This window comes from Lepidochelys kempii, chromosome 4, assembly GCF_965140265.1.
Source record: "Lepidochelys kempii isolate rLepKem1 chromosome 4, rLepKem1.hap2, whole genome shotgun sequence".
In the NCBI taxonomy this organism is placed as follows: Eukaryota; Metazoa; Chordata; order Testudines; family Cheloniidae; genus Lepidochelys; species Lepidochelys kempii.
In genome coordinates this window covers 107,128,715-107,152,814 of record NC_133259.1, presented here as the reverse complement: position 1 = coordinate 107,152,814, position 24,100 = coordinate 107,128,715, and the positions used below count along the sequence as shown (strand labels likewise).

General features: G+C 42.2%; 1 protein-coding gene across 2 annotated transcripts in view; it reads right to left on the bottom strand.

Annotated features, from left to right (window-relative positions):
• Positions 1 to 24,100, bottom strand: part of ADGRA3 (adhesion G protein-coupled receptor A3) — a 118,768-nt gene that overhangs the window by 75,833 nt on the left and 18,835 nt on the right. The window contains exons 3-5 of one of the 2 annotated variants that reach the window (XM_073342384.1): positions 6,025 to 6,096; positions 2,910 to 2,981; positions 1,833 to 1,904 (exon numbers count right to left, since the gene is read on the bottom strand). The exons of the other annotated variant lie outside the window; for it this stretch is intronic. Of the exons in view, the coding sequence (XP_073198485.1) occupies positions 1,833 to 1,904; positions 2,910 to 2,981; positions 6,025 to 6,096 (216 nt within the window). The remainder of the gene's footprint in view (positions 1 to 1,832; positions 1,905 to 2,909; positions 2,982 to 6,024; positions 6,097 to 24,100) is intronic. 2 annotated transcript variants of the gene reach the window in all.

The following is a 24,100-nucleotide window of genomic DNA, read 5'->3' as shown; positions in this document are numbered from 1 at the left end:
AAGAATTTGTAATAACTTCTTTGGCAGAAGGAGTACAGTAACTTTGGTGCTTACATGAGCAAATTCATGGGCACAATAACAGTTTATTTGAATAATACTATCTACTTGACTGAGGTTTATTTATTTATTTATTTAGTAGAGAAGCAAGAGTAAAAAAAATCTATAATGGTATAAGGTTAAGATACAGATTAAAAACAAGTTCTATGCAGTGGTCACTCAAATGTGTTGCCTGTTTCTCTCATTACAGGCTATACTACACTCACTAATGCAACCGTGTGTGTTTTTTTCCCATTAAATGAAACCCCCAGTAACTTCGCTATGATTAAAATAGGCCTTTTCCACATCATTTCTGATTTTCATTGATTCATAAAATCCTCTCATTGTATGTATAATATAACACGTCCTGGTACAAAGACATCCAAATCCCCATTAAAAAGTCTGCTATAGTCAGGAAACAATAATTTATATATCTAAATATTGTCTAAAAAAAAAGGGCCCCTCAGTCTGAACTGATTTGTTTTTCATCTTTGTTAAAAATCTCTACTTCATGTGTATTTTATTATTTCACAGCAACAGCGAACAGTGCCCAAAAGATTTATGCAAGCCAAGGCACAAACACTTAACACTGAAACAATATACATTCCTAACTGGGGAGTTCTGATACAAGCTTTTTGGTCTTTGTTAACAGGAATTCCTAAAGACACATTTTAAATACTAACATTGATATCCAGGATGTTGTAGCATGCTCATTAAGTTCTTAAACAGACTCATGCTCTTCAGGACAGGGACCATTTTTATTAGTACAGTGCTGAGAGTATTAGAGCTCAAGAAATAAACCACGAATAATAATCAGACTTGAGAGGAGGCATTATCTGCCTTGGAATAAGGAGAGAGTTCACTTTATGACCAGTGCCAGCAGCTAGAGAATCTGCAAGACTCCTGATATGGCAGCCCAACCTACATAGCTGTCATAGAATATACAAACTTTTAACAGTCAGGTTGTCATGAAGTAATTCATCCACTTTCTACATACACAGTATGACAATAAAGGAACTAAGGGCTGCTAAAGGAGCAAAGAGAAAAACAGAATGAGATTGAGACACGAATTTTTATATCCAACAGTCACACTTTTTGTTCTTGGAGAACTGTAAACTTTTGGAGAATACCTTTCTTCATTTGCAAAAAGAACAGGAGTACCTGTGGCACCTTAAGGACTAACAAATTTAAATAATAAATAATAAATCTGTTAGTCTCTAAGGTGCCACAGGTACTCCTGTTCTTTTTGCGGATACAGACTAACACGGCTGCTACTCTGAAACCTTTCTTCGTTTGTAAAATAAGACAAAAAAGGCCAAAACTTTATTTAATACAAAATAATAACTGGCATCTGTAGGGTGGGATTTTCAAAAGTTCTCAGTGATGGCCTAACTCTGATCCTACTGACTTCAAAACAGAGATGAGTTAGACAAAGATTGAGTACTTTTGAAAATTACATCCAGAGTACTTTTCATCTTCAAACTATGACTAACCCTTGTACCATTTTCTTGTGCAAAATTCTGCACCCATGTCAATCCAAGCCTACTCAGAAATATACTGTTATAATATGTTTAAAAAACAAAACAAAATCTAAATTGCCAATGTCTAATTGGGATAGCATTGAATGTGTAGACCTGTCAGAATCAAAAATATTGTTTGCTTTAATTTAGTTTCTTTGCACTCAAAAAAATGTCTACTGAAGCTCACCATGTTTACCCTTTTAAACTGGTTTTTAAAATCGCTGAAAAACTTATCTAAGATCATACAAATTAAAACCAAAATTAATATATACTTACAAAGACTTTAGTGAGTTAAGATGATCAAGGGTTCCTTGTGTGAGTGCAGAAAACAAATTCCCTGAAAGATTTCTAGGACATAAAATGGCAATAATTAAATTGTTTTATACTTAAGCAATATATTTGACACTAAGTTATGTAATTAAACACAAATTTCCTCTTTCAAAATGTGTTTTTATTTTTTAAAAGTAACTTATGAAATACAGTCATCAAAAGAGGACATGGGAGCAGTCTTTAAAACATTAGACATCACAATGTAAGCCTGATGGCCCAGCTAGAGAACCCTAACACCAAAGATGTTTACATTCTTCTCTTTTATTTGAAAGTATTATGAGTTTGAGAATAAAACTATTCAACTCAAATATCTCATTTTTGTTTAAAATGACACTTATGTTGAAATATACACCAGAAAAAAAAGCATATTTAAATTTTAGTTCAAAGTTGGCAAATAATCAGTGTTACCAGAAAGGTAGTGCAAGAAAACAACCTGCTTAGATATACCATTTACCCAAAAAAAAAAAAAAAAAAAAAGGGGGGGGGGGTCACATCATAGATTTTCTCTTATGTGGCTCATCTGAAAGTGCTGCAGAGACACCAAGCAACACATGGGGCAAAGGGAGTGTTCTGTGTCTGTGGAATACAACCTTTTTTGCCAACTAAAAAAACCCCAAACCTTCTGTGTGTCCAAAGGACATCTCATCAAGTTCTCTACAAGGAGGATAGTCACCTTGATGCTCTGGCATAAAGGACAAAAGTTAAAAGATAATGTAATGCTGAAATAGTCTTCTAGGGAAAATATGTATTACAGACAAGTACCCCTTTTTCTTCTTTCCTATATTTTCCAAGAATGCAAAACTAGGGGAGGCAACAGCAGACAGGGCACAGGACTGGTTCTATTCTTTATTCTCCCATTGACTAGCCGACTGTAGGCAACGCATGTAACCATTATGGCCTTGATCTAGTGAAGCATTTAAGCTTGTGCTCAACTTTAAGCATTAGTAGTCCCACTGAAATAAAAAAAAGGTTGAATTAAACTATAAATTCTCTCTCAAACATGTACAACAGAATTATACTTACAATCTAACAAGATTTATGAGTCCTCTAAATATATCTGCATTCAGGCAGCCTATTTTGTTGTTACTTAAATCTCTACAAGGAGAAAAAGCAAAACAAATATTAATTGCTTCATTTCATCATACAATATATATATATACACACACTACAAAAAAGGTACTTTAACTGGTTTACCTGAATAATGGGTCATGCTAAACATAGTCTTCATGAACAGAAAACAGAAGATGTTGGCCTATTCGACTACGTGCTGAACTCTTTCAAAATGCTTTTGTTACTTAGGCAAGGTCAGCACAGGAAAGGCTTGCTGTCATAACTATACCAGCATACACTCGTAGCATAGACACAGCTTATACCCATAAGAAGGTGCTTTTGCCAGTATAGTTTATACAAGATCCCAGAGCAAAATGTGTGACATTGTGAAAAGGAATTTTATGTGTAATAAAATTTTGTCCACACTTAGGTTTTTGCCAGTACAGAAATGTCAAAAATATCACACCCGTAACCAACACTATTATACCAGCAAGTTTCTAGTGTAGATTATTCAAATTGCAAAATGGCCTCACTAAAGAAAATTCAGCCCTCTAGGCCCAAATTTGCATTGGAATATTTGTACATGTAAATACTACTTAATGTAAGGAACACAGATTTGGTCCCTCAACTGCTTATTTTTTAAGTCTTCAAAAGATGATTACCCAATTTAATTTCCCTTTAGGCATAACAGATTTTTTTTTCCAATGACAGATAAACTGCTAGAATCCATGTCAGGACTTTCACCATCGAAAGTCATAGGAAGGCACATGCATTTTACAATCACTACAGTTTTGAGGAGTTCAAAAATTACTTACTATCAACCAGTTTCTTTCAAGATCCTCCAAATTTTATGGAGTTGGAAGAGGCCTTTTGGCTCTTAGCATGTTATCTATCTATCATAAGGTTTTATGCTGGCACCCATCACTGAAGTATCACAACAGCTTCCATATAAAATCAATTAGCAACATCAAGTCCCTAACGAACCTCATGGATCCTCTGGCTCTTCCCTGTTTTGGAGTATAAAAGGTTACGTTTTTGATTGGTTGATTGATTTGTTTGCATTTTTACATAGGAAGCAGGGCAGGCAGATGAGCTTTTAGTACTGTGGGTATTCTTTTTTAATTGGTGGAAACACTTTGCCAAAAAAGAAGGTTTTACATCATTTCCTAAAGATGATCTCTAGATTTGCCTGAACTCCTCTGGATATTCATTCCGTAGTCAGAGCCCCGCAAAAATGCTCTCTCTCTAGTTCTCAGGTGCTTCATTATGGTCTTTGCAATCCACACCTCCCCAGAGCGGCACAACCGTCTCAGTGGTTAATAGATTTAATATAGCTGTGGCTTGGTCCATTTGTTGTTTTGAAGACAGTACTGAGGTCTTAAACTGGCAACAGCTGATGGGCTTGATGAGTTCACAGCAGCCCAAACCATAGAGGTTTTCAATCAGCAGCAGCCCGTGCATTGTTTTCACATTATGCTTCAAATACAGCATCTCCCACTAATCCAATCTGGAGAAGAACACTGTGGGAAGGCGCTCATCGCACAATGGAGGTAAAAATGGTATTTTTAGATGTTACATGAACATCCAAGCCTTATGAGGACTCAAACTGGACCCAGAGGCTTCACACCACTTCTAACAAGCTCTTCCAAACATTTCTCCCTTCCAGACAGCATTATTTCAGTCTTGCCTGAGCTGAATTTCAGCCAGCTGCTTTTCTTCCAGGACCTGATGTCTTCACGGTATTTGGACAACTCAGGCCTTGTCTACACTGGCACTTTACAGCACTGCAACTTTCTCGCTTAAGGGTGTGAAAAAACACCCCCCTGAGCGCAGCAAGTTTCAGCGCTGTAAAGCACCAGTGTGGACAGTGCACCAGTGCTGGGAGCCATGCTTAACTGGTTCCTTGTGGAGGTGGTTCTTCTGGAGTGCTGGGAGACCTCTCCCCCAGCGCTCTGCTGCAACTACACAAGCCACGTTAAAGCACTGCCACAGCAGCGCTTTAACATTGTCAGTGTAGACTAGCCCTTAGTGGTGGTGGTTGCATTAATGGAGAACAAGACATACAACTGAATCATCAGCATACTGTTGATAGTTTTATAACTTTTCACAGCACTCCACGGGTGAGGACCTTTAGGGAAGAGGAGCAGTTACCAGTCACCATTCTCAGAGTTCTGTTAGAGATGAATGATTTGGAGCCATTGTAGTATTATGCTGTCTACTCCCACTATTGCACATGAGCAGGTTAGAGGTACCAAAGAAACGAGCTGTTAGATGAGCCAGTTAAGCATTTAATTTTTTTAAAATGCTTAAATTTTAAGCACATGCTTAAGTACTTTCCTGAGCTGAGATCTGACTGACTGATTTATATAGTGCCTATAACATGAGCTAATTAGGAGCTACTAAGATATTTCTAGAGCATTGGTCACCACAGTATATTAATACTAAACATCGCTAAAAATTCTATAACTTAAAAGCTGCCCCACAGATTTTTGAAAATCTTTCAGAGAAAGGAATAAAAACGGATGGTTCTCATGCTGGGATCTTGTTTTCCAAGTTTCAGCCTGGAGCAAGTTTTTATAGCCCAGACCGAAATCCAAGAAATATGTATAATAGGAGAGTTGGCACAACCTTAATAAAGTGGCATTAACAGCACTGTAACTTTCACTAAGATATTAATAACTAGGGACTTGGTATTCTTCTATGACCTTTTAAAGGAAGTCACTGTGAAGTAGTTCTCTGTACTTCAGAGGGTTATTCCTGATGACATCAAAGCTTTAGATGAATATGAAGCCACTTGTGGCTCAAGACATAATACACAGGAAGAATGATAGCGCAATTACTGACAGAAAATATCCAATAAATCTGGTTATGAAAGATTGGCAAGCCAAACGTAGCTCTCCAAAGCATGGTTCCACTCAGAAAAGCAGCTCTGAAAATGGCAACGAAGTTTCATGTGTGGTCTTTCAATGATTTCTACATTAAATGTGCTCAATTACAGGAGATGGTGATTGTGTTTGCTTTTAAACTGCCAACCCCTCAAACTTAATCTGAATCTGAAAAAAATCATAAAACTAAATAAGATACTTACAGTCTTTTTAGAGATGGAAGCCCCATAAAAGCACCTGGATCTATAATATTAATAAGATTGTTCTTTAGGTCCCTGTTAAAAAAATGTGTAAAAGAGAAAGGTCAAATATTAAAATTTATGGCAGAGAAACTGACTTTTTATATATAGAACTTAACACCTTTAAATTGCAAATGAGCCTCCTCCTGACTTGTCAGAAAGCACAGAATACATACTTATTTTTCTAACATTTTTCAAATTTTACTCATTATCTTTGATATTTTCCACAATAAGGGATATAAACATTTCTTATTTTCATTTAAATATGCTATCAACTGTATCTCTTACCATATTGTAAGGGTGGGAATCTGTCAAAGATGTAATATATTGCATCATGCTCATTAGACTACATTGAGCAGTATGTAATGTGATTTTTCTTTTCTGCTGAGTTTTACTGCTCTGTGTTGATGAACCGTTGAGCAAAGAAAGTGAGGCAACATCCTGTGCCCACCGAATTCAATGTTTAAGCTCCCACTGACTTCAATGGTGTAGGATCAGGGACTTGGATCAGCATACCAGCTGGAGGTAGGATGGCTGTAGACAATGGATCATGTGATTTGTCCTGCTTTGGGGACAACTTATACCTTCAAGTCAGTGGCACTGCTATGGGTACCTGCATGGTCCCACAGTATGCCAACATTTTTATGGCTGACTTAGAACAATGCTTCCTCAGCTCTCATCCCCTAGCTCCCCTGCTCTACTTGCGCTACACTGATGACATCTTCATCATATGGACCCATGGAAAAGAAGCCCTTGAAGAATTCCACCCTGATTTCAATTATTTCCATCCCACCATCAACCTCAGCCTGGACCAGTCCACACAAGAGATCCACTTCCTGGACACTACAGTGCAAATAAGTGATGGTCACATAAACACCACCCTAAACCGGAAACCTACTGACCGACATACTTACCGACATGCCTCCAGCTTCCATCCAGGACACATCACACGATCCATTGTCTACAGCCAAGCCCTAAGATACAACCGAATTTGCTCCAATCCCTCAGAGACAAACACGTACAAGATCTTTATCAAGCATTTTTAAAACTACAATACACCTGGGGAAGTGAGGAAACAGACTGACAGAGTGAGACAGGTACCCAGAAGTCACCTACTATAGGCCAGGCCCAACAAGGAAAATAACAGAACACCACTGGCCATCACGTACAGCCCCCAGCTAAAACCTCTCCAGCACATCATTGACTATTTACAACCTATCCTGGAAAACAATCCCTCACTCTCACAGACCTTGGGAGGCAGGCCAGTCCTCGCTTGTAGACAGCCCGCCAACCTGAAGCAAATACTCAACAGCAACCACACACCATGCCACAGAAACACCAACCCAGGAACCAATCCCTGTAACAAACCCCGTTGCCTACTCTGTCTCCATATCTACTCTAGCGACACCATCAGAGGACCCAACCACATGAGACACATCATCCGGGACTCATTCACCTGCACATCTACTAATATGATATATGCCATGTGCCAGCAATGCCCCTCGGCCATGTACATTGGCCAAACCAGACAGTCTCTACGTAAAAGAATAAATGGACACAAATCAGACATCAGGAATGGTAACATACAAAAGCCAGTAGGAGAACACTTCAATCTCCCTGGACATTCTATAACAGACTTAAAAATAGATATACTTCAACAAAAAAAACTTCAGAAACAGACTTCAAAGAGAAACTGCAGAACTAAAATTCATTCGCCAGTTTAACACCATTAATTTGAGCTTGAATAAGGACTGAGAGTGGCTGGCTCACTACAAAAGCAACTTTCCCTCTCTTGGTATAGACACCTCAGCAGTTATTGGGCGTGGACCACATCCAACCTGATTGAACTGTCAATACGGGTTCTCCACTTGTAAGGTCATTTCCTTCTCTTCATGTGCCAGCATATTTATGCCTGCATCTGTAATTTTCACTCCAGGTATCTGAAGAAGTGGGTTTTTTACCCACGAAAGCTTATGTCCAAATAAATCTGTTAGTCTTTTAGGTGCCACCGGACTCCACATTATTTTATGAACTCTAAGTTTGATTTGTACTTTTGGTTCTTATCTTGATACACATTACAGCTTAATTTGAGACAGAGAAATAATCTGTCTGGCCAGTATTTATATAGTTTTAGAACAAACAACCATAGCAGATGAACTCTAAAAACATGTTCCCAACTCCTTATTCATTCAAACTCTTGGTTGCTTACCAATTTAATCTCAAACGTCTCTTATGTTATTTCTCTGGGGTAAAATTCTGGCAACACTGACATCAGTCGGAGTTCTCTCATTGACTCTGGGTGTGTGTGTGTGTGTGTCAGGATTTCATCCTTGAAGTCTAAATACATATCTGTATTTATTTTGATTAGTCATGGATTTGATGCATTTATTTCTAAATGTTTGCTCATCACATGAGGGCCACCAAACAGCTGCTGCAATCCAAAAAAATTATAAACCTGGGGAGAGGGGGAAATCTAAAATCCCCAGGTAAAGGTAAAGGTGGGGAGGGGGAGAATAGAAGTATCTCCTGAATCTACTACACTGGTGAATATTCTGCCACCAGATAAAGGTGCACATCACTCAAACAAGGGGATAAAGTCTCTACTGTCACACATGTATGCCTACATCAAGTGTAAATTTCACTCCTAAAGGATTTTCTGGTATTCGGAGGGGACCTTTTCAGGCAAGGAGAGCTTTGGTGCTGTGAATCTAAGGTCTCATGGAAGTGCTCCTTCTGATCTCACTTATTTGAACTATCTTTTCCAGTGCAATGACTTGGAGTCCATCTTCTCTCTGAACAATGGTGGGAAGAGACAATAACCCAGGTGTCTGGAGGGCTATACAGCCAGCTTCCCTCAAGGGTGCTGCTGACTTAGCTACTGATGCTATGGCAGATACGAGAAGACTACACACCCTCTTCCCATCACCCATATCTTGAGCATGGAGAACAGGAGACATTTATTCTTTGGATTATTTCTTATTTATTTGAAAACCACCTCTACATTGCTTTAGGTACATTCACAAATGCACAAAATACAAATAACTAAAACTGTAGATATGGACCATATTACCTTTTCTTCACTGTCCTGTATCCACATAAATTGAAACTCTCTCTCATGGAAAAACCTATGAAAACAAATCTTGGCAACATGCTCTGGCAGTCTATTAATCCAGGTTATTACAGACTATCGTGGGGGAAGTGAATTCCAGAATCAAGGACTCCAAAGATACTTCCTGCAGCCCTTTCTTGTTTAAGCCCGGGAAGTGAGGGTTACTCACCCTGTGCAGTAACTGAGGTTCTTTGAGATGTGTTCCCCTCTAGGTGCTCCACTTTAGGTGTGCTTGTGTCTGTGTCTAGGATTGAAGCTCTTCAGTAGCAGTGCCTGTTAAACCATACTTGCACTCCTCCCCATCTCGCCTTGCAAGCCGTGGGCATACAGCGCTTAGCAGTCCAACCGCCCGCACACAGTTTCTTCTCTACCGCCGAGTCCATGTTTGAACTCCTAAACACAGGGGAGGAGGGCTGGTAGTGGAACACCTACAGGGGGACACATCTTGAAGAACTTCAATTACTACACAGGGTAAATAACCTTCCCTTCTTCTAGTAGTCTCCCTGTGGGTGCTCCAATTTAGGTGACTGTAGAGCAGTGCCCTTAGTTAGTAGGCTGGGGCTTCGGAGTTGGATTTGTTGAAGAGGATAGGACAGTCTGTCCTAGTACAGTATCTGATGCCAAGTCCTGGGTGATGCGTAATGATGTATGAATGTGTCCGTTGACATCCAGGTAGCTGCTTTACAAATGTCCATAACTGGCACACTTTTCAGGAAGGCTATCTAAGTGGAAAGCAATTGAGTAGAATGAGTTTGAGCTCCTAGCAGTGGTTGTAGGTTATGTTGCCCATAGCAAAGATGAATGCATTCTGAAATCCATATTGAGAGCATTTGCTTAGATATGGCAGATCCTCTTGATCCTTCTGTAAAAGACAGGCATAATCATGGTGATTTTCTGAACAGTTTAGTTCTGTCGAGATAAAAGGCAAGCTCCCTTCTAACATCTAAGATGTGCAATGTGGCTTCTTGCTTTTTTCCCATGTGGTTTGGGGAAGAAGGATTGAAGGTGACTATGTTAGTTCAGATAAAACAATGACAATACTTTGGGTCACCACTTTGGGTGTGATCATAACATGACCTTATTCTGGAAGAAAACTGTGTACGGGGGTACGCCACGAGAGCCGTATTTCCCCTACCAATCGAGCATATGTGATGGCTATGAGAAAGGGTGTCTTCATGGATACGTGTATGTAGTAACAGGTTGCCATGGATTCAAACGGGGAGCTGGTGAAGCAGTATAAGACTAGGATGAGATCCCAATGTGGGATGGGATCTCAGACTTCTGGGCATAGGTTTTGAAGGCCCTTGAGGAATCTCTGTATCATCAAATGGGTAAATACCAAATGATCATCAGTCTTATGATTAAATGCTATAATGGCAGCAAGATGTACTCTAATGGAGCTTGTGGATAGTCCTGACTTTTTGAGCTCTAGGATGTAATCCAGTATGAGCGGTAAAAGAGAGCTCAGCGCTGAGACATGTTTGTTGTCACACCAACCCTGGAACCTTTTCCATTTGTGATGGTAAATCTAACACATGGTGAAGTATCTGCTATTTAAAAGGATCTCCTTTACCTCTGCAGAACAGGTCACCTCATGAGCCTAGAACCATGCCTTCAGACAGAGACGCTCCAGATTCGGATGGTGAATTCGGTGTGCGTTCTAAGAGAGGAGGCGTGGAGCCAGTTGAAGGGTTATCAGTGGACAAACCACCATGCTCAATAGGTAAGGATACCACATTTTCGGGGCCATGTTGAGGCTATTAGGATTACTCTGGCTCCTTCTACCTTACCTTGTCTAGCACCTTGAATAGTAAGGGAAAAGGTGGAAAAGCATAGAGGAGAGGTGCATTCCATTTGATAAGGAAGGCATCTCCCAGAGATTGGTGACCCAAGCTCATAGAGGGCATTTGGTGTTTTCTGGTATGGCGAATAGATCTATGTTCAGGAATTCCCACCAGCTGAAGATTGCTAGTAGGGTTGTTGTATCTATCTTCCATTCATTATCTTGTGAGAATTTCCTGCTTAAAAAGAGTCCATTGGTGTGTTTTGGTGACCCGGTATGCATGTGGCCAAGATACTGATGCCATGCTGGATGCACCAGTTCCACAATTTTTAGCACTTCAGTGCACAGGGATTGACACTTCTCTCCCTCGTCTGTTGATATCCTTATGTTTTTGTTCTTGAGTATTGGTAGAAGCGTAGGCATGCATTGTGAACTGCATGTTGACTCTGATGGGGACTGCTTGCCCTGTACCGTGTGGTTCTGTAGGTGTGCTCCCCAGCTGAGTAGGGAGTGTCGGCTGTCTGTATCAGGGATGGTGATAGCTGCAGGAACAGTGCAGACATCGTGGGGTTTTCTCCATCAGTCTAACAAGTCCCTGACTTTCAGTGGTATCGACTGAGATTTGTTGAGGCTGTGTCTGTGTGGCACAAACTGTTTGGTGCCAGTCCTGGAGGCAGCATATATGTAATCTGGCATGTTTTACCATGAATGCAGCCCACCATATGACGGACCAACTGTAAACAAATTCTGACTAAGACCTGTGGACTGATTCGAATGCGGGTAATTAGACTATCGTGGCAAATCTGTGGGTTGGTAGGAAGCCTTTGGTCTCTAATGCTCCGATAAATTCCAGTTGTTGTACCATTGTCTATGTTGATTTTAGCGTGTTTATTTTGAGGCCTAATTTTGAAAAGAGGTCCATCATCTTTCATATGGCTATAAGTGCATCGGCTCGAGAAGGAGCTTTGATCAGACAATCGTCTAGCTTTGGGTGCTGTGGAAAGGGTAATACCTTGTAAAGATAATGCTCCAACCCCAAGACAAATCTGAGGCATCTCCCATGAGAAGAGTGTATGGTAATGTGGAAATACGCATCTTGGAGATCGAGGGCAGAGAACCAGCCCCCGCTATTCCAGTGCTGGGATTATTGTTGATAACATGACCATCTTGAACCGTTATAGTTTCACAAACTTGTTGAGGTTTCTCAAATCTAGGATCAGCCTCTAACCACTGTTTTTCTTGTGGATTATGAAGCAGTTGGAATAAAATCCTTTCCCTCTATGTTGGAATGGGACTGGTTCTACAGCACCCAATTGTAGGAGGTGATTCATTTCACCTCGCAGAAGGTGCTCATGAGAAGGATCCTTGAAGAGGGACGGGAGAGGGTGTGGGTAGCTGGGAGGGAGAGAAATGGAATCAAGTACCTCATTGCTGGTGATTCCCAGTACCTACTTGCTGGAGGTGATCTTCCATCACATTGGGTGGAATGGGATCAAATGGTTGCCAAACTGAAGAAGTATTTTTGATGATTGCACCACATGGTCCAGGGGAGGCATCTCGAGGCTTCAACCACATTCTCAAAACATGTTTTGAGGTAGGTGGGTGGGGCACAGACAACTGTGTTGAGGTCTGTCTACGCATGGGAGGAGGCCTCTGTTGTTCACATTGCATTGCATTTTGTAGTGTCATTATGGAAGGAAAGATGGAGGTAGAGATCTCAGGATAGGTTGGTACCTACCCCGTCTTCTCTTCAGTGTTGGTGTATAGAAGCTGAGTGATGTAATGTCCCTCCTGAATCCTTTAATGAATGGAGGGATTCATCAGTTTGCTCAGGAAACAGTTTGGAGCCTTCAAATGGAAGCTCTTCCAGGTGAGCTGGACTTCTTTCAGAAATCCTAAGAGGTGTAGCCAGGAAGCCAGTCTCAAGAACAAATCGTATCAAACCAACCTGATAGCTTTCTTTGACAGGGTAAAAAGCTTTGTGGATGGGGGAAGCGGTTGACGTAGTATATCTGCACTTTGGTAAAGCTTTTGATACTGTCTCGCATGACCTTCTCATAAACAAACTAAGGAAATGCAACCTAGATGGAGCTACTATAAGGTGGGTGCAAAACTGGTTGGAAAACAGTTCCCGGAGAGTAGTTATCAGTGGTTCACAGTCATGCTGGCAGGGCATGAAGAGTGGAGTCTCGCAGGGATTAGTTCTGGATCCGGTTAGGTTCAATATCTTCATCAATAATTTAGATAATGGCATATAGAGAGTACACTTATAAAGTTTGCGGGCGATACCAAACTGGGAGGGGTTGCAAGTGCTTTGGAGGCTAGGATTAAAATTAAAAATGATCTGGACAAGCTGGAGAAATGGTCTGAAGTAAACAGGATGAAATTCAATAAGGACAAGTGCAAAGTACTCCATTTAGGAAGGAACAATCAGTTGCACACATACAAAATGGGAAATGACTGCCTAGGAAGGAGTACTGCGGAAAAGAATCTGGGGATGATAGTGGACCATAAACTAAATATGAGTTAACAGTGTAACACTGTTGCAAAAAAAGCAAACATCATCCTGGGATGTATTAGCAGGAGCGTTGTAAGCAAGACAGGAGAAGTAATTCTTCTACTCTACTCTGCACTATTAGGCCTCAACTGGAGTTCTGGGCACCACATTTCAGGAACGATGTGGACAAATTGGAGAAAGTCCAGAGAAGAGCAACAAAAATTATTAAAGATCTAGAAAACATGACCCATGAGGGAAGACTGAAAAAATTGTTTAGTCTGGAAAAGAGAAGACTGAGAGGGGACATAATAACAGTTTTCAAGTACACAGAGGAGGGAGAAAAATTGTTGTTACAAGGAGGAGGGAGAAAAATTGTTGTTCTTAACCTCTGAGGATAGGACAAGAAACAATGATCTTAAATTGCAGCAAGGGAGGTAAAACCACTCTCCTTACAATGAGTATGATCGCTTTAGATAAGCTATTACCAGCAGGAGAGTGGGGTGGGGGGAGAGAAAACCTTTTGTAGTGGTAAACACCCATTTTTTCATGCTTTGTGTGTATAAAAAAATCTTCTACACTTTCCACAGTATGCATCCGATGAAGTGAGCTGTAGCTCACGAAAGCTTATGCTCAAATAAATTGGTTAGTCTCTAAGGTAACAGAAACACTAACACTACTAAAGGCATTAGAGACTTTTCTATAAAGGGCTGTGCTATAAATTCTGTCCCGGACTAAGGGCTGTTGAGAAGGAACAGAGGGCAGTTGGACTTCACAGCGCTCTATAGCTGCCACTCACAGTGCAAAATAGGGAGGAGTGCATATGCAGCCCAACAGGCACTACTACTATAGATCTCCAATCCTAAATGCAGGGACGCAAGCACACCTAAAGTGGAGTGCCCATAGGGATACTACTTGAAAAATAACTGCTAGTTCAAGAACCTCACCAGATCTCAACTGCCACAGAACCATATGAAAAGAGAGAGGTAGATGTTTAGAGTTTTATCACTTAAAACTTATCCATACACGATGGTGGCAGGGAACAAGAACTTAAGTTTAAAAATTCTGGAAGCCAGTGGATATGGGACTTGGGGTTGGAAGAGAAAATGAGCTGGTTTTACTTATAAATAACCATAAATAATGTGCCAAACTTAAAACTATCTTCTCAAAGAAAGTGCCAAAAGCCCTTAAAAATAAACATAACACTTGCCAGACCCTTCACAGAAGCTAGACAAAACATTCACGCTTAGACTCGGGAAAGCATTTAAGCATTTCCTCAAGTATCCACTTAAGAACAAGCTTAACTTTAAATATTTGCTTAAATGTGATTGACTTAGAGACTAAAAATACCTACAATTACTAGAGCTTAAATAATTTAAAAAACTACTTCACTTATTTTTCATATTTATGCTACTTGGTTTTGCATTACACAACACAGTTTAGGCAACAGACTAGTCTAACTTTAGTTTATACTCAGCTTTACTTTGTGATTCTGATGCAATTACAATGCTAAAATGTTTAGACTGCAAACACTGCGGAGGAATGCTTAAATCCCCCTGAAAAATCAGAACACCTTCAGATTTTTAAATTCATGCATATTGACTAGAATTCTGTTGATTAGGTATATACTTAAAAAAAGCAAAACCTTAACTTTGGATTTAACTACATGAGTGTCTTAAAATAAACAATTTAAAACCTCTTCTGCATCAACATAGCAGTTAATTATGTCTCACTAAAAAAAATTACTCATAAATTAGCTGTCAGTACTAAGTTAATTTTGTGCTCTTGAAAAGTGAGAAATACAGAAGTTATCTTTGGCAGCTCTTCAGCATTCTTGAAAGATACTGAATGTACCCACAGTTGGTGAAACTGTCACTGCCTCCAGGTTCAAGAGCAGGTTCTAAATAAAGATATAACAGTGGCGAGCAAATGGAGAAACCACATTAGAACCATTCTCAGGATAAAGAGCCTTGTCGGAAGGTGTTGCTTTTTTCACCATTAGCCATTCTGTTGATACATGCATTTACAATCTTAGCAACAACAAACAAGGCAACTTATCACCACTTTATAAATATTTCTCTTGAACAAAGTTCAGCCAGCATGATGAAGTTATCTTTATATAAACTGTTTACTAATCTAAGTACATTTTGAAATAAATCCAAACACTCCTGTAGCAATCTATTAAAAACAGTTCATATGATAAAGCAATATTGCCAGTACCTCAGCTTTGGTCCATCAACTTATCTGGTCTCCCTGTCACAAGAGGGAGATTGTTTTTGGCTCACAGACCTTCTCTTAGCGGTCTTGTGGGAGTGGCTCATCTCTCTGGGCACACCTCCCTAAGACGTAAAAAGTTGCAGTGAGAGTTCCCACCATGATTCTGGAGGTTGAAGGGCCGACTGCATGGGCAGGAGTTTGACCCTTAACTCTCTGTCTTTCCTGGACCTGGGCTTCAATTGTTGGCGTAAGCCACATTTGTAGAATGTGCTTTTCCCCCAGCACCGAATGCACTGCGAGTATCTGTCAGTTGCTGGGTTAGATTCCTTGCAATTGAGGCACTTTTTGAACACTGGGGAGCCAGGCATGCCCTTGAGCAAAGGGGTTGTCGTCCCCCCACCCTCCAAGGTTGGCGGGAGGAAAATACTTTCTTTTTCGGTTTTAGTTGCTTTTCTTTTTTAAGGCACTGCCAAATAAAATGTAAACAAAGTAACAAAAGAAAAAGGCTTAAGGGGAAGCTAAAATTAGCAAATCTAAAGGGAGTTAATGATCCGTGAACGGATATCTTTCGCTCAGTCTCTAGCCAGGGGCGGTTGAGAAGGAACTGAGGAGGATTGCCTGCACACACTGGCAGCTCCTCCTGGCAGGTGAGGAGCAGCGCATGCAAGGGTGGGATGGACTGCTACCAGAGTTCTCACATCTGCAGTGCAGGGGCGCAGACACACCTACAATATAGCATCCATAGGGTCAATACTCAAAGAAGAAACAATGTTATAAAGGAAAAAGCATTTAAAATGTAACCTACAAAGAACTGATAGACATCCATTGGAATTATGTCTGTTGTGAATGGACTTGAGATAGGAAATGACAATCACACTAGAAACTGAATCATACAGTGATGTGAAGTGCTGATATTAGTCAGGGAACCTGGTGCAGATGAAGTGCTGTGGAAGTTGGTCCACCACCACCTTAAAGCTATGTCTACACTAGAGAACTTACAGTGGCACAGCTGTATTGATGCAGCTGTGCTGCTGTGAGACGTTTTATGTAGCCACTCTATGCTGATGGGAGAGAACTCTTCCGTTGACATAGCACTGTGCACACTGCCAGTTATGTGGGCAAAAGTCATGTCACTCAGGGACGTGATTTTTTCACTCCTCCAAGCAATATAAGTTTTGCTGACATGAGTGGTAGCGTAAACATGGTCAAAGAAACCTTGTCCAGGAATGGAAAATTTGAGGGAAGACTTTACTTAGCAAGACTGGCAGTATCTAACAGCAGTTCCTTGAATACAAACTATTGCATGCTTGAAGGAAATAGAGTGGTTGTCTCGTGCGAGGCTAAAGCTGGGGGTCAAATAAAAAGAAATGACTTTACAGTGGTCAGCCTTCAGTTTTTCCTAAGATACAGATACAGTAACCTCAGTATTTCTAGCATACACTACAATTAATGGACAAAAAATTTTTAGAATTTTGCAAAACAAAGTCATTTAGTTATTTAAAAACAATGACTGAAGCCATCACTGACTCTAGTGACCTTGTCAGCAGAAAAGAGCAGAACAGGAGGAGAAGTCTTTGAAGCAGACAGCACCTGGGCAAACAGCCAGGTACGATTAGTCAGCTCGCAACCCTGGACAGCTCTGCAGAGAGAGATTTAGCAATGCTAAAGTCAAAATGGCTCCCTTGGCCTTTCACAATACCACTGTATAGTCTTTCTTGAACTCCTTGTACCTGAAGCAATCAAGTGTGACTTAGGTCACTTGCTTTCCGGTCTCCTACTCCTTACCCCTATACTTCATCTGACAAAATTCATTAGTGAATCAAGTTATTCCATGGGTGAGATTGCAATCAAAGTATCTTGAAAAATCTAATCCAAGAAACAACAAGAATATCGAAAGGTAGGTTCAGACTGAATCACATAGAACACTTCTGTGGATATGCACTTCAGAGAAACCATGATAAAGGAAGAGAAAAGCCTCTTTCAGTCACAGTATATGATTTCAAGAAGTTATTTTATGGTCAAAACTATTCCAGTTCAGAGCATGTTGTCTGCCAGCACACTCCAGGCTAGTCTCTGTTTATGGTTCATCTATTGCAGGCCATCTACATATTAAAGTGGCCTATAAGTATATTGGAAACAGAGAGGTTATTTAGGAGTCACCATATCAACAACAGACAAATACAGCAGAACCCCGTTTATTTGACTCTCCATTAACACGGAAAGCCAGATAACCAGACAACCACCGCACAAAGGTCCAGAAGTGGGAGATCTCTTTGGTGGCCACAAGATGGTGCTGCAGCATTGTACTTTCCCATTCTCCAGTTTATCCAGATTTTTGATTATCTGATCTGGCCCCAGTCCCAGTTAGATCAAATAAACAGGGTTCTGATATATTAACTATTAACCCATTGATATACTGCATTCTCCCTGAAACAGGTCAAACTCAAGAGTCAAATAATCTGAGGGTATGTCTACACTGCACACTCCTTATGACATTGTGTAGAGTACATACATTATGTGCCTCCCTAGCACAGGTATAAACCTTACAGAAACAATTGATGCACCAGGAAATGCACACATGACAGAATACTTACAAGAAGTAGCAGTAAAAGCTATAATAAGCTGTGAAAAAATCCAAATGTCTAGTACACAGCTTGGTCACAGACAATGCTGCAAATTTATCTAAGATGAGAAGAAATTGAGAAGAGAGTGAAGAGAATCCCAAGGTAACAACATACGGTTGCAGTGCTCATTTGATGCACCTCCTAGCCAAAGACTTCAGTGTTCCAGAAATAAAGGCTAATATTGAAATTGCAAAATACTTCCCGTAATGACAAATTTGCAGCAGCTGCTCTGAAAAAAGTGGGAGGAACCAAGCTAACTCTCCCACATGAGTGTGATGGACCGCAGTAGTGGACTGTTTTGAGCACTATATCAAGGACTGGCCTAATCTGATGACAGTTTGCGAACAAAATTGTGAAAAAATAGATGGCACTGTCACAGCCAAAGTTCTCAACATTGGGCTTAAGAGAAATGTTGAACACATGCTGACTAGCCTGAAGCCTATCTGTAGCCTTCAACAAAATGCAGGGAAATAGCTATTTTATTGCGGATGCTCTTGAAATTTGGAAGGAACTCAGTGAGCTCCTAAAAAGAGAAATATGCAGTGACGGAGTTAAATTACAAGCATTAAAAAAACAAATGGGACAAGCACTAAGCTCATTTTCTTGCAAATATTCTCAATACTCGGTACCAGGGTCAAACCTTAACTGCTGAAGAAGAGGAGTTGGCTATGACATGGACATTCAGCAATCATGCCTCCATAATGCCAACTATAATAAACTCCAGAGCTAAGGGTGAACCATTCAAGAAATATATGTTTACTGATGATGATTTAAAGAAAGTCACACCAGTGAACTTGTGGAAGTCACTTAAGCACTTAATTAAGCACCCGTATGTTGTTACCTTGGGATTCTCTTCACTCTCTTCTCAATTTCTTCTCATCTTAGATAAATTTGCAGCATTGTCTGTGACTCAAATAAATTTGTTAGTCTCTAAGGTGCCACAAGTCCTCCTTTTCTTTTTGTGAGCTGAACCAGAGTTAGCATGGCTGGAATTTTTTTTTCTTTTGAAAGATTTCTCTAGCTTACACAAGGCTCTAGGCAACTCCATAGAATATTTTTGATAAACTACACTTCCCACAATTCTTGGTTTCTGGGCATGCTTACTCATATCTCATCAACTAGCAAGCTATAAAGAATGTTAAACACATGTGCTTGCTGTGAGCGATACCACAAGTTTAATCTTCCATCTGCTCACTCACTAATATTTTCATTGTCTGTATTTTTAAAGTTTGGAGGATGAACTGGATATTTTAAAGTTGACTTGAAACTAAAATAACTTTGATGCTAGGATAAGGAGGTGAGACCGGCTACTTTCCTAATCAGTCAGCACAGCTTAGAGATCCATACACTTCCAACATTTCTTCCATTGCTCTTCATCATAAAATGTTCAGCCAACCCGGAACATCCACCAACTACACTTTCTGTGTTGAATTCATCAACATCAGCATCATCCATAAAAGAAAAAGGAAACACTGTCCTGAAACAGGAGCTGAAGTGCTTCCTCTTAACCGGTAGGTGACACAGCAACATCTAGATCAGTGGTGGGCAACCTGGGGCCCGTCAGGGTAATCCACTGGCGGGCCACGAGACAGTTCGTTTACATTGACCATCCACAGGAACGGCTGGCCACAGTTCCCAGCGGCCGCAGTTCGCCGTTCCCAGTCAATGGGAGCTGTGGGAAGTGGTGGTCAGCACGTCCATGTGGCCCGTGCCGCTTCCCACAGCTCCTGTTGGCTGGGAATGGCAAACCGTGGCCACTGGGAGCTGCAGGCAGCTGTGCCTGAGTACGGTCAATCTAAACAAACTGTCTTGTGGCCTGCCAGTGGATTACCCTGGTGGGCTGCAGGTTGCCCACCACTGATCTAGAAGGAAGAAAGGCAATGGGAATTGGAGAAGAGGGGACCCAAAGGACAGCGGGAGGAGGAAGAAAGAGGACAACCACTTTGGGTGCTACATCCTGATTTTCTTTCCATGAAGTTGACATATATGGAATTTGTAAGGCAATGAACACTCACAAAGTACATGCTGCTACTAAACCTATAGGGGAGAGGAAAATTTCAAGCTGAAGAGAAGCGTACACTCCCCTTCAAAAAGAACTTGATTTCTCCTCCCCTTTTATGTTCTGAAGTGCCCAAAAAAGTACATTCACACATTATTCTTAGCCTGCCCTTAGCCACACTTGCCTTTTTGCCCTTTCAGATGAGGACTGCCAGCAAGTGGAACGGTAAGGCAATCACATCACTGTAATCTAAGGTTACGTCTTCAGCACAAAATTATTTCAAAATTATTCTATTCGAATTTTCGGAAGTGATTTTATACATTCTGTCTTCTGTGTCCCCACTAAAACGTGTGAATTCGGTGGAATGCGTCCACAGTACCGAGGCTAGCATCAAATTTCAGAGCGGCGCACCGTGGGTAGCTATCCCACAGTTCCCACAGTCCCCGCCGCCCATTGGAATTCTGGGTTAAGTTCCCAGTGTATGACGGGGCAAAAACATTCTTGTGGGTGTTTCTAGGTGTCTCTCGTCAGTCGCTCCTCCCTTCGTGAAAGCTACGGTAGACAATCATTTCGCACCTTTTTGGTGTGCAGGTGCCATACTGATTTCAGCAGACTGTGCACCGCTGCTCTCCTGCTACTATGAATCCACCTCACATTTCCTCTCGTCTTCCTATGTAATCTCTAGTATCTACTCCTTCTCTTCCTCATCGAACGCTTCCGCTGTCAACTCTGCTCAGCCATCGTGAACCGAGCAGCACAGCTTCCGCCGCCAACTCTGTCTCCTGCTCTTGCCGCGCTACCGAGCTTCTCCGTGTTGTCCATCCTAGGCTCCTGCCTCCGTGAAAGCTACAGAAGACAACCATTTCCCACCTTTTTTCGGCTATCGTAAACCAAACAGTACCGCTGCCACTCTACTCTCCTACGTTTCACGCCCCTTTTCCAGGATTACCCGTGCAGGCGCCATAGCCATGGAGCCCTCTCAGATCTCCGCTGCAGTTTTGACCGTTGTAAATACCTTGTGCATTATCCAGCCATATGTGCAGTACCTGCAAAACCGGACGAGGAAGCGACAACAGCGCGATTACTATACGGATGAGGACATGGGCACAGACGTTCCTAGAAGTACGGCATGTGGTGATTGCGAGATCATGGTGGTGTTGGGCCAGGTTCATGCTGTGGAATGCCGATTCTGGGCCCGGGAAACAAGCACAGACTTGGGACCGCATAGTGTTGCGGGTATGGGACGATTCCCAGTGGCTGCAAAACTTTCGTATGCGTAGAGCCACTTTCATGGAAGTTTGTGACTTGCTTTCCCCTACCCTGAAGTGCAAAGACACCAAAATGAGAGCAGCCCTCACAGTTGAGAAGTGAGTGGCCATAGCCCTGCGGAAGCTTGCAACGCCCAACAGCTACCAGTCAGTCAGGAATCAGTTTGGAGTGGGCAAATCTACTATGGGGGCAGCTGTACTACACGCAGCCAACACAATCATTGACCAGCTGCTATCAAGGGTAGTGACTTTGGGAAATGTGCAGATCATTGTGGATGGCTTTAATGCGCTGGGGTGTCCTAACTGCGGCAGGGCGATAGACGAACGCACATCCCTATCTTGGTCCTGGAACACAGGGGCGGCCAGTACATAAACCGCAAGGGGTACTTTTCCATGGTGCTGCAAGCACTGGTGTATCACAAGGGACATTTCACCAACATGGGAAAAGTGCATGATGCTCGCATCTTCAGGAACTCTGGTCTGTTTGAACAGCTGCAGGAAGGGACTTACTTCCCAGATCAGAAAATTACTGTTGGGGATGTTGAAATGCCTATAGTTATACTCAGGGACCAAGCCTACCCCTTAATGCCATGGCTCATGAAGCCATACACAGGCACCCTGGACAGTAGTCAGGAGTTGTTCAACTATAGGCTGAGCAAGTGCAAAATGGTGGTAGAATGTGCATTTTGGACATTTAAAAGCACACTGGCGCAGTTTACTGACTGTTAGACCTCAGCGAAACTAATATTTGCATTGTTATTTCTGCTTGCTGTGTGCTCCACAATATCTAGGAGAGTAAGGGGGAGACGTTTATGACGGGGTGGGAGGTTGAGGCAACTCGCCTGGTGGCCAGTTTCGCACAGCCAGACAACAGGGAGATTAGGAGAGCACAGCAGGGTGCGCTGCACATCAGAGAAGCTTTGAAAGCCAGTTTCATGACTGGCCAGGGTATGGTGTGACAGTTGTGTTTGTTTCTCTTAAAGTTACCCACCCCCGATACATATGAAAGGAAATAAAGTCAAAATTGTTTAAAATACATTCTTTGTTTGTTGCACGAAACATTGAGAAAAATCAGAAGCTAGACGGGGGGCATTGGGTTAGAGGAGGAGGTTATTGGGTATTGGGGTGGAGGAGGAGGGAAGGACAAGTCCAGAAACCAAACCAAACCAAAATTTCGGATATGCCAGCTGCTTGTGCAATCCTCTGGGGTTGACTGTGTGGGTCCCCGTAGCCTCCCCACCCCTCCATGTTCTTGGGCATCTGGGTGAGGAGGCTATGGAACTTGGGGAGGAGGGAGGGCAGTTATACAAGGGCTTCAGCGGCAGTCTGTGGTCTTGCTGCCTTTCCCGCATTATGTCCACCATAGAGCAGAGCATGTGAGTTTGCTCCCCATGAGCTTGACCATAGCATCCTGCCTGCTCTTATCGTGCACACATCCCTCCTCTCTTCGTATTCATGTAACGCTTTATGCGACTCTGCAATTGTTGGCCTCCATGCATTCAGCTGGGCCCTGTCAGTGCGGGAGGACTGCATGAGCTTGACAAACATGTCATCCTGAGTTCGTTTTTTCCGCCTTCTAATCTGGACCAACCTCTGGGATGGAGTAGATAGGGGCCGCGTTGAAACATTTGCACCTGGGGGAGAAGAAAAAGTGAGGGTAGTATATTAAAAGATACATGTTAGAGAATAAAGGGGACACTGTTTCTCAATGAAACAGGCAATTCATAGTACACAGCCCATGTTCTTTCTGTACAAGGTCACATTTTGCCTTTTACTGGAGTGCCTGCCACTTTGGTGTGAGTAAGCGATCACATGCGGCTGGGCAACAGAATTCAGCTTGCAGACAGCCATAGTAAGCCCTAGGGGCATGCGGGGTTCTGCTTCTTCCGCATTCATTTCAATGCTTTCAAACTGCTGGGCCTCCTTTCCCATAGCAAGCAATGCCTGGTGGGTTTGCCATATAAAAGGAGGCCCTGTGGGCTCTCTGGGATGATCACTTCACACAACACCCTCCCCCTACCCCGCGTGGCTCCAATGAGGCTCTGAGCAGGGATGAACCCTTTAAACCAAATGTGAACACCCCAGCGCGGCTGGATTACCGCCCCTCCCCGCACGGCTCCCATCAAGCTCTCACTCACCAGAAATGCCTTCTCCGGGGTCACGGTCCGGCAGCATGCCATGCGAGTGGGGGGAAGCTATTGGCTCCAGCGTTAAGAATAGTTCTTGGCTAGGGGGGAAAACGGATTCCCCACTTGCCACCTGTGCACTGTCCTCCTCCTCTTCTTCGTCCTCCAAAAACTCATCCTCCTAGCCCCGTGCTACTCCCCCTTGCAGGTGTCCACGGACAGTGGTGGGGTAACTCGTGGCGTCACCCCCCATAATTGCATGCAGCTCACGGCAGAATCGGCATGTACGAGGCTGTGACCCAGAGTGCCCATTCGCCTCCCCGGATTTTTGGTACGCTTGCCTGAGCTGCTTAATTTTTGTACGACACTGCTCCGTGTCCCTGGAGTAGCCTCTTTTCGTCATTGCCCTGGAGACTTCAG